This window comes from Physeter macrocephalus, chromosome 19 (assembly GCF_002837175.3).
Source record: "Physeter macrocephalus isolate SW-GA chromosome 19, ASM283717v5, whole genome shotgun sequence".
In the NCBI taxonomy this organism is placed as follows: domain Eukaryota; kingdom Metazoa; phylum Chordata; class Mammalia; order Artiodactyla; family Physeteridae; genus Physeter; species Physeter macrocephalus.
The window spans coordinates 88030913-88041977 of NC_041232.1; the positions used below are offsets into that span (position 1 = coordinate 88030913).

General features: G+C 53.8%; 1 protein-coding gene across 1 annotated transcript in view; it reads left to right on the forward strand.

Moving 5' to 3' along the window:
- KCNG2 (potassium voltage-gated channel modifier subfamily G member 2) overlaps positions 1-11065 on the forward strand; it is a 43883-nt gene that overhangs the window by 5248 nt on the left and 27570 nt on the right. Inside the window, exon 3 of the mRNA XM_028479951.2 lies at positions 7939-8643. Within this exon, the coding sequence (XP_028335752.2) occupies positions 7939-8643 (705 nt within the window). The remainder of the gene's footprint in view (positions 1-7938; positions 8644-11065) is intronic.

An 11065-nucleotide genomic window follows, 5' to 3' on the forward strand; every position in this document is an offset into this window, starting at 1 on the left:
CCTACCCCAAACTACCCACCCCCCCACCCCGCCCCCTACCCCCGAGTCTGCGAGTCTGCGCTGAGGCCCCTCCCAGGGACGGGGGCTCAGGGTCTTCGTCACCATGGCAAGAGCTGCCCCGGGGAGCAGGAAGGCTCAAGCATCTGTGGCCCGTGCTGGGCAGGAAGGCACAGCTGGGAGTCCACCAGCGTGCGCGCAGGCCGGGGACGTGGGGGCCACGGGGGGTGCGGGGCGCCCAACAGCATGGGTCCCCGTCCCAGGTACAGCCAGGGGTCTCATTTTAAAGGTCACCTTCTCCAAGTAAGAAGCTGTCTGTTTTGTACAAGGAAAGAAATCTCTCCTAGAGAATACTTCGCTTGGTGACACCCAAAACTTTATCTCTGCTAAAGAGGTTTTAGTCCGTTCCAGTTCATGGTTTTAAGCCTAAATTGGTAAATTCAGCTACAGAATAAATATTTCCTCCACTGTGGGTTGACCTTCTGGTATTTGAGAACCCCTTCCTAATCATGTGTTTCTCCCCCTTTTCATTTTCATTCACACACGCCCCTCTGCCGCGCTCCCTTGCAGGACCCCCAGGAGACGCATCCCTCACCGGCCCCACCCCTGCCCGCAGCTCCAAGGACCCAGGGACGGAACGTGGGGGTGCCAGCCGGGGCACGACCCAGTGGGCGCACAGCGTGATAGGCAGACGCCTCCCTCTCCTCTGGCCACGGCTGCCTTGGAGGCAGTGGACCAGGCCCCTGGCCCTTTCTGCGGTGACCGCTGAGCGTGTCCAGCTCCAGTTACAGCGTCACGGGGCTTTGAGATGAGCGGGAGGGAGGCTGTGCCGGACGTGGTGGCGTCTTTCCCCAGAGTAGCTACGAAGCCAAGTCCCACAGCACACATTCCTTCTGAGGACTAAAGCCCCCAGGTCTCCCTGTAAAGCGCCAGGCGTGGAATCTCCTCATCCTGTTGGTCACTGAGCCTTTGCAGATGGATGTCTTCCATCTTCACCACATTTTCGTCACTTGGTTTATTTTCACCTCTTCTTCTGGGATTCCTAGTAAACAGAATTGATCATTTTCCTTTCTCCTTTGCTTGCTCTATGTGTCCTTCTCTGTGATGTCTGTCTTCCATTGACCCCTTTTGGAGGGTTCCTGGGAGAGAATGCCTCCACCTGACCCAACCTGACCTCAAGCTGACCTAACCTGACCCAACCTGACCTCAAGCTGACCTAACCTGACCCAACCTGACCTAACCTGACCTCAGCCTGACCCAACCTGACCTCAGCCTGACCCAACCTGACCTCAACCTGACCCAATCTGACCTTAACCTGACCCAACCTGATCTCAACCTGACCCAGCCTGACCCAACCTGACCTCAGCCTGACCTCACCCTAACCCCAACCTGACCTCACCCTGACCCTAACCTGACAGACTCTACTTTCAGTCTCATCTGTTCACCTCTGGAAACTGTCTTTCTTATTCAGATCCTCCTGGGCTTTGTGATAATGTCCTTCTTCCTCTGGGGTTTTAATTCCTTCTTTGATGTCTGTAAAGATTTTTGATAATCCTATCATCTCAAGTTCCCAGGAGCCTGATCCTGTTATTCCTGTGTCTGCTGCTGTTTGCTCGGGTGGGATTTTGCCCTGTGTATTTTATAATTTCAGTTTGTAAATTCATCTCAGTTGAGGTTTCATCAGCGGGAAGCTATGAGGCTTGAGTGGTGAGTCATCCCTCTAGACCAGGGGTGCTGATGGCATTGGGCTGGGTCTGCCCTTATTCTGGGGTGTCCTGCACGTATGCTGTAGGGTTTCATGGCACCCCTGGCTCCTTCCCACACCCAGTCACGACAACCAAAAATGTCCCGGGCCTTGCCAGGTGTCCCGGGGGCAGAGTCACCCCAGTTGATTATGTGTGTCTCCAGGATATTGCCAACCTGGGACCACTTTCACGGGGGATAATTTTTTAGCTTTGAGTTTCAGAGACAAAAGTTTCAACCTCAAATCCATTGTGCAGGTAGGCTTTTTGACACATATTCTTGTAGAGCCAAGCAGAGAAATCTTGTAATCCTCCTATCCCATAGGCAGATTTTTTTCTAGTTTACCCTTTCACTGGGATGTAGGGACAAACATCGGTGCTTCCTGTAGGATTAGTTCAAACCCTCCACCTCCTGTCATGATGGTTTACCAGTTTACTGTCTATCAGAAATGAACACGTCCGAGAGACCCCACATCCTTGGCAATTAAGTGTCATCAAACCTTCCCACCTTACAACGTGGTAATTTGAGATGTTTATTTTTGCTATTACAAATGAACTGGAGGGACTTCCCTGGTGGTCCAGGGGTCAAGAATCCGCCTTCCAATGCAGGGGACGCGGGTTTGATCCCTGGTCGGGGAACTAAGATCCCACATGCCGTGGAGCAACTAAGCCCACGCGCCGCAACTACTGAGCCTGTGCTCCTCAACTAGAGAGAGAGAAAACCCGCGCGCCACAACTAGAGAGCCCGTGCGCCACAACAAAGCCCTCTTGCCACAACGAAAGATCCTGCGTGCCGCAACTGACACCCAAGGCAGCCAAATAAATTAATAAATTTAAAAAAAAAAGAAATGAACTGGAGCATCTTTTCATATATTTAAAGTCTGTGTTTTCCCTTTACTGTAAACTCTGTGACAGTTTGCCCATTTTTTCTATCGAGCTGTCAGTCTTTTTCTTAAAATCCACGGCACTTGAATGCCTGTTAATGCCCCACACGGCGGATAGGGACGCACTTCAGGGCCTCAGCAGTGACTGTCAGTCTCTTAAGAGAGAGCCTGACTTAAAAACACTTAGTAACATATAAGTTATGTTTATATTTGTAAATGTATATTCCGGGGAAGAAAACCCTTTACAGGAAAGTTGTAGGATCTGATTACCCAGTTATTTTAATGCTCAGCCACCCCTACCTACAAAGAATTCGGAGCACACATTTGATGTGGCTACAAAAGGAGTTGATTAACCTGTGCTACAGATTTGTCACGTGGCTCCACGGGGACAGGAAGGCGTGGAGGACCGCAGCCTAGCGCGGGCAAGGTGGGCTTTCCCACTCCATACTTGTCCCTGCCCCTCACGGTATTCCAGGCAGAAGCTGCCGTCAGCTCTGGTTCTGACAGTTACGGGAAAAGGACGTGAGGTCGCGTGGCACTTTCCCTCGGGCACACCTCGGCCTCAGCCCAGAAACTCGTGAGCCTGCCCCGGAGGCTCCATCCTTCCCGGTGGCCTCGCACGGCTCCAGAGAGTGGGGCACCTCCCGTGGGGACCCCCGCCTGCCTCCTGGGCAGATGCTGAGCCCCCTCCGAGCCGTCTGGGAAGGAGGTCGGCTGTGAGCCGCTGGCAGCCTCGATGTGGAACTCCGAGCCGCCGTCCCTGGGTCCTCGATGAGAAGCAGTAGCTTGGGAGATCTCTGCAACAAGTTTCTGCGACCTCAACAACTGACTGCGTTTGAGGAGAGTAGGATCTTCCTCCTCAGCATAACCTCCTCAGACTTCCCCAACCTCCTGCCGGGCCAGCGAGGCTGCAAAGCCCTCGGGGCAGCCTCTCCTCTGTGCAGAGCCAGCCTCGCGGTGTTGGAAGTGCCGTCCGTCCTCGCGCCCCCGGCTCTCCCCGCCATGAGCTCCAGCATCGCGTGTCCAGCACCAGCATTTGCTGCGTGAAACGCCAACCCCGAGGCCTCAGCGACACAGCTGAGCCCTGAGCGCCTTCGCCTTCAAATCCTGCACTGACTGGGCAGGCACGCTGGCTCTCTCCCCACGCCCCCTTCTATTTGGTTTTCTCCCCCTCCCAAATCTCAGGGTCCGTGGGCACCCGGGCTGCGTGCCGAGCACCCCGTGGGCGCCCGCCGCTTTACGGTTCGTGAGTCGCCCTGGGGGTAGGTTTGCCTGGCAGTGGTTAGAGCATCAAATCCTTAACGACAATGAAAGGTCTTGATTTTGGCAGTTGAAGCAGTGGTTCTCGGGCTTTAGCGCACTACACCTGCTCATTGACATGCACAGAACCGGATGTCAATTTTTTTTTTAATTGAGATGATAATGTCCATTTGAATGTGTACGATTCAGTGTTTTTAGTGTTTTAACCCTCACCACTACCTAATGCCAGAGCATCTTCATGACCACCCTGTCACCATTAATCGGTCACTCCCCCACCCCCCGGCCCCCAGCCCCTGGCAACCACTAACCTACCTTCTGTCTGCAGATTTGCCTGCTCTGGACCGTTCCTCTCTGTCCGGCCTCTTCCACTTACACCGTGTTTTCAACATCCATCCGTGCTGTGTCCTGTGTCAGCACTTCATTCCTTTTTGTGGTTGATGGTGTCCCAGTATGTAGATGGAGCACATTTGCTTATCCATGGGGCAGCTGATGGACACTTGGGTTGTTCCCACGTTTTGGCTATTGTAAATAACGCTGCTGTGACTAGTCACATACACGTTTTTGCGTGAACCTAGGCTTTCATTTCTCTTGGAGTAATATTGCTGGGTCCCACGGTAAGTCTATGTTTAACTTTTTGAGGAACTGCCCAACTGTTCTCCACAGCAGCTGCACTATTTCGCATTCCCACCGGCAGCGTACGGGGGTCCTGAGTTCTCCACGCCCTCACCGACACTCCTTTTTCCGTTTGTTTGGTCGCAACCAAGCTAGTGGACGTAAAGTGGTACCAAGTCGTTTTGATTAGCGTTTTCCTTATGACTGATCACACTGAGCATCTTTTCAAGTGTCTATTAGCCATTTTTGTATCTTTTTTGGAGATGTCCTTCAAATCCTTTGCCCACGTTTTAATTGGGTTGTTTGTCTTTTTGTTTTTGAGTTGTAGGAGCTCTTTATATATTCTGGACACTAGACCCTTATCAGATATATGATTTGTAAATTTTTTCTCATTCCATGAGCTATCATTTCATTCTCTTGATAATGTCCTTTAATGCACAAGAGAGTTTAAGTATGACAAAGTCCAGTTTATTTATTTTTCTTTTGTTGCTTATGCTTCTGTTGTATTTCAGAAACCATTGCCTACTCCAAGGCCGTGAAGATTTATTCCTGTGTTCTTCTAATCAGATTCTTCCCCTCCCCAGGGTTTGTTGTAATTGCTGTTGTTTGTTTGAGTGACTTTTCTGGACGAATTAGGCAAAGTCTGTATGTTTCTGTCTTGTGTGGCCACTGATATCTCTGTCCCATTAGCTTAATGGTCAGCAAGTGACTGGACAGAGATTCTCACATGCCTGGAACAAAAACAAAAACAAACCAGTCTTTGCAGACGGGCTCTGTGTGTCAGGGCACCCTCAACACCCAGCAGGCCTGTCCCTCGCCTCCCCCTTCACCTCCTGCTTGTGCAGAGCTGCAGGTCAGCTGGGATCGGGGCCGGGGGAGAGTGTAGGGCCTTCTCAGGTCTCTCCTGAGCACGCACATGGCCCCAGCCGCGTGAGCAGCATTCTAGATTTCGAGCAGTTTGTTGGAGCATTTCCAAAGCATCTCATTCCCCAGCCTCTTCTCCCAAGCTTTCTGGTTAGTCTATTTTTTGCCCCAACAATAATGTTCATCCATTGCCTCAGCAAACATTTTTGTGTAAGTGATTTCCACAAACTGCCCGGGTGGCCACTTTAGCCCTGGGAGAGTCCTGAGTTAGGGGAGGTACAGGCAAGCCTTCTGACGGGTCTTTCGGGGGAGCCACCAGAAGGGTCACAGATAGTTATGGTTCCTCCTGAATCAGGTCCACTCTCCTCTTCCAGTACCACTCCTGGTACCAGGAACGCAGGCTGTCATCTTCAAGGCGAACGCTGAGCTGGGAAGCAGGTTAAAAGGCTAAGAGCTCACTGTTGTTACCAAGATTCAGCTGTTTTTACTCAAGTGTTCCCCTGGCTGCTGCTACCCTTTGGTCAGTGTCCAGAGTTCCAAAAAAAGTTGATTCTGATGGTTTTACCGGTTTTCTCATTGCTTTAATGGGGGGATATTTGGGGGTCCTTACTATGCAGTTTTCCAGTCACTCAGAATTTTAAGTGTAGAGCCAGGAATACACTCTTTTGTTGCAGGTTCCCTTGATAATTTTGGTGCTGTTGGCCCTCAGTCTACACTTTGAGAACAAAACTGGAACTGTGTTCCTCCCCTCCAGATTACTGCCTAGCCGATGTCTAAGATATACTCCCTGGTAAATGGGACCTTTGGAGTTTATGCCCCCGGATTGGTATTTGCCTGTTTTCTCTGCTCTGTCACTGTTGCCACAGCGCAGAGAAGTGCCTGGCGCCCAAGTGCTGACCCCATTGTGTTAACAAGTCAAGGAGGACCATCTGAGCAGGATTTGGAGGAGGAACAGAAGCGCCCTCCCGCGGTGTGGAAAAGAACCCGCAGGAGTCTCTGCAAAGGACAGAGTCATCAGTGTTACTTATGGACCCTTTTTGATGTGGTTCCTGAGTCAGGGACCCTGTTTCCAAACAGATACATAGACGTTAAGGGGTGACCCAGCACTGAGCAGAGGAAGGAATGTCAGATGCAGTTGTGGGTACATACGCCACAAAACTTTAAATGTCCACATTCAGGACAAAAATGATTTTGTCTCAGTAACATATTTTGTGACACGTCCTTTTAACAAGTGCTGAGGAAACCAACACATTTAGGAATTTTGGTTGCTGGTCTATGCACAAGCTATGATGAGATACTCATTAAGAAGAAGACTATGGTTTCTTTTGTGAGTTTCTTGAACCCTGGTCAAAGAATAAAACAAGTAATCATTCATATAGGAAACTCACCTGGAATCTTACCTTTGCCCAAGCATTCTTGAGGCATCCGACAACGAATGCCAAAGTGCACATGCCCAGCAACTAGTGTGGGTGACCCATGTTCAAAATATTTTAAAGGGGATCCGGGCTAGCAATTCCCACACTACAAAGATATTTCCCTCCCTTATATGTTTGGAGCTGTGAGCTTCATTAAGCTTTGGGGCCACAGATCCCTTTGAGAATCTGAGGATCCTCTATTAGAAAAATGTGTACACACACAAGTTTGCATCTAATTTTAGAAGGCTCATAGATCCCTGAAGAATTCCTATGGACAACAAATAAAGAACCTCTGGTTTAGAGAATCAAGGCAACCGAAGAAGCATCGTGAGTTTCTCTACATCAGTGCCTCCCAAACCCAGCTGTGCAGCAGAATTATCTGGAAGCTTTTAAAAAGCAAAACAAACCCGTTTTTATTAGGGACGTTTGTAAATGTACGTAAGAGCAGAGAGAAAGTATAATGGCCCCAGTGTTCTCATCACCGGGCTCCAGCAGCAGGTGAAGTGTTTTGTCTGCACACCACCTTGAGAAAGATTTGCTTAATGAAGATCCAGACCTCATTTCACGTGAATACCTCACTGTGGACCTCTAAGGGGCTGAAACCACCTCCTGCTTTTCACGAGTGCAGTACTAGTCTCATGCCTTTAAAAAGGCTTTAAAATCATAGATAGTGCTGGGATTTTATTTACTCTTAGATGTCTTTTTATAGTTGGTTCCCTCTAATCCGAATCCAAACAACGTCCACAGGCTGTTCTGGCAGTTTGCTGACGCTTCTTAAGGATCAATACATCCGTGGCAGCCCCCTCCCCTGGCCCCCACTTGTTAACCAGCGGGAAACCCTCCAGGTGTGGCCTTGCCATCATCTCCTGAGGCAGCATCTCCTGGGCTGCCCGCCCTCCTCCCTCGTGCTGCCCCGCGTTGGCCGCGTCCCTAGTCTCCAGGCAAGAAATTAAGGCCCTCGTAAGCGGGGCCTGCTGGAAAGATGAGGGGCGGGCTCCTGGGACCACCTGCAGGCATCAGGGATGCAGGAGAGACGAACCGAGCTGCCGGCCGACGGAGCCCTTGGTTTGGTTCGCTCGCCAAGGCCCAAGGTCGTGCGTGGGCGGGGGTGTCCCCGAGCTCCCGGCCGGTCTGCGGCCTAATGCGCGCTCCCTTCTTTCGCAGGCCCAGCCTCCGGACCCTGGTGCGGTGCATGGGGCCATGGCCCTCCCCCCCGGGCCCGCGGAGCCCCCGGGCCCCGAGCCCCCGGTTGGCGGGGGCGGCGGCGGCAGCGTTGGCGGGGCCCGCGCCCGGCACGTCATCATCAACGTGGGCGGCTGCAGGGTGCGCCTGGCCTGGGCCGCGCTGGCCCGCTGTCCCCTGGCGCGCCTCGAGCGCCTCCGCGCCTGCCGCGGCCACGACGAGCTGCTGCGCGTGTGCGACGACTACGACGTGAGCCGCGACGAGTTCTTCTTCGACCGCAGCCCGTGCGCCTTCCGCGCCATCGTGGCGCTGCTGCGCGCCGGGAAGCTGCGGCTGCTGCGCGGCGCATGCGCTCTGGCCTTCCGCGACGAGCTGGCCTACTGGGGCATCGACGAGGCGCGCCTGGAGCGCTGCTGCCTGCGCCACCTGCGCCGCCGCGAGGAGGAGGCCGCCGAGGCGCGCGCGGGGCCGGCGGAGCGCGGCGGCCCCGGCAGCCCGGCCTGCGCCCCTGGGCCCGGCGGCGGGCGGCTGGCGCGCGGCCGGCGGCGCCTGCGCGACGTGCTGGACGACCCGCGCTCGGGCCCCGCCGGCAAGCTCTTCGCCTGCGTGTCCGTGGCCTTCGTGGCCGTCACGGCGGTCGGCCTCTGCCTCAGCACCATGCCCGACATCCGCGCCGAGGAGGAGAGGGTGAGCGCGGGGCCGGGGCGGCCGGGCCGGGCCGGGCCGGGGGCGGCTGGGACGGAACCGGGGAGGGGCGGCGGCAGCTGGGCCGTGGGGCGCCCGCTGGGTGGTGGTCTTAGGCACCGCGACCCCGTTGGTCGCTGAAACTGCAGGCGCTGGACCCCCGTGCACCCGCCCAGGGCAGGTTCGCCGGGAGTGAGCCCTTGGCGCGGCTGCCCCGTCAGGCCGCCCGCTGTGCGCTGCCAGCAGAGGCTCCAAATTCCAGCCAATTTCAAAAACTCGGAAGGCTGCCGGGCCAGCGGGCCTTCTCATCAGACTCTCTGACGGTCAGGCCTTGAGGCTTGGACAACTTGGAGTTAAAACGCCCAGTCTAGAGAGTGCTGTGCTCTGAACTCAAGTCCTGTCGTCCTGGACCACAGGGACAGGACCTCTGAATTCTTCCAGGCGCCCGGCTCTGGCACACCCAGGGCCGGCTTTGTGGAGGTGCAGGGGCTCGCTTCTGAGCAGACAGTAGACTTCCTGCCTCCTCTGTTGTCCCGTGAGGCTGCGGGCAGAAGTGTCATCCTGGGGTCGGGATGTCACCCGAAGCTCAGCAGCGTTTGTGCGATGTGCACACTGCGGCAAGTCTAGGAAACACTCGGGGAAGGCCCGAGTGGGTGTGGTCCGGGTCGGGCTTAGACGAGAGGAGGTGCTGCAGTATTTGAAGGATGTGGCTGCGTGTTGCCCTCAAAGCGTTGCCTGTGTTTTCTCACGGGGTGGCAGGGGCGTCCTGCCTTGACCTCCCCAGCTCCAGCTTCCAGGGGTGGCAGAGGCTCGGACTTGAACCCCCCGGCCCCAGGCATTGCAGGGCAGAGCTCATGTCAGCCTCTCAGTGAGAGCCCCTCCGCAGTCTGGGGAAGTGCCCGAGCTCGCCCGCTGCCGTCAGCTCGTTATTCAGAGCCACAGAGCTCGATTCTCCTGGAACATTAGCTGTGAGCGGTCCTGACCAAGAGCCTGGTGATCCTGACTGCAGATTAAATTTAAATGTAAATTTTAGGAAATTGGTTTGGCTTCCTTCATTGTTTGGGTGTCTGATTCCTGAGCTGTCATTTCCAGTTGTCTTAACTAGGCCCCAGCTGGGGATTCTGCTTGTAAAGACACTCGACATGTTTGGACTTTCTCAGTAGCAGTTAACTCCGTACCATCCGAGGAAGGAAATCACTTACCCAGGGATCAGGGAACAGAAGTTAGGGCTGTGTCAACTAATGACAGCGTCACCGGAGGTCGAGCTGACCCTGAGAACCCTCTAGGAGTCATCTGTTCCCTGCGTCACCCACCATTCACGTCCGTCACCCACCTCTTCCCCATTTCCAGAAACACTGCTTCACACCCCCCAGATGCTGTCTCACCAAATCAGTCATCAGATTAGGAAGTAAGGATCCCAGTGCTGGTGAGCACGTGGTGAGTGTGTCCATGTGTTTGTGAGGGGTGCTTACGAAGCCCCTGGCCCACTGCACACAGTAGGTGCCGAATAATAGTAGGTGTTGTCACTGCCACAAAAAGAAGTTTTATGTTCCATCAACTCTGTGTGTGTGGTAAAAAAAACACACATAAAATTCACCACCTTAGCCATTTTTATGTGCAGTTCAGTGGCGTTAAGTACGTTCACAATGTTGTGCAGCCATCACCACGCTCTGTCCCTTGAAATCTTTCATCTTCCCAAACTGAAACTTTGTCCCCGTTAAGCACTAACTCCCCAGCCCCTGGGACCCAGCCTGTACCTTCTGCCTCTGTGAATTCAGCTACTTCATGGACTCATTTAAGTGGAATCACACAGGCAGCATCTTTCTGTGACTGTCTTGTTTCACTGAGTACAGTGTCCTCCGGGGTTCATCCGTGATGCAGCGAGTGTCAGACCCCTTCCTGTTTAGGGGCTGAGTAACACTCCGTTGTATGTATCACCTCACTTTGTTCATCCGTCATCCGTCCGTGGACACTGGGTTGCTTCCTCCTTTTGCTGTTGGGAATAACGCTGCTGTGGACACGGCACAATCATCTGGTGAGTCCCTGCCCTCGGTTCTTTGGGGTTTATCCCAGGGGTGCACTAGCTGGATTCTGTGGTGATTCTGTGTTTACTTTTGCGGGGAGCCTCCCTGCTGTCCCCTGCAGCTGCAACCTTGACGGTCCGACCACAGAAGTTTCCAGGCACGAGGCCATCAGGGATGGAGGGCAGAGAAGAGAAAAACTTGGAATCCTTCATTATTTTCTTATTTGTTGGGGTTTTTCCAGTAGAAGTTTTTTTATTTTATGTACTTATTTCTTGGCTGTATGGGGTCTTTGTTGCTGCACATGGGCTTTCTGTAGTTGCCAGTTGCTGCACGCGGGCTTTCCCTAGTTGCGGTGAGCGGGGGCTACTCTTCGTTGCGGTGCGCGGGCTTCTCATTGTGGT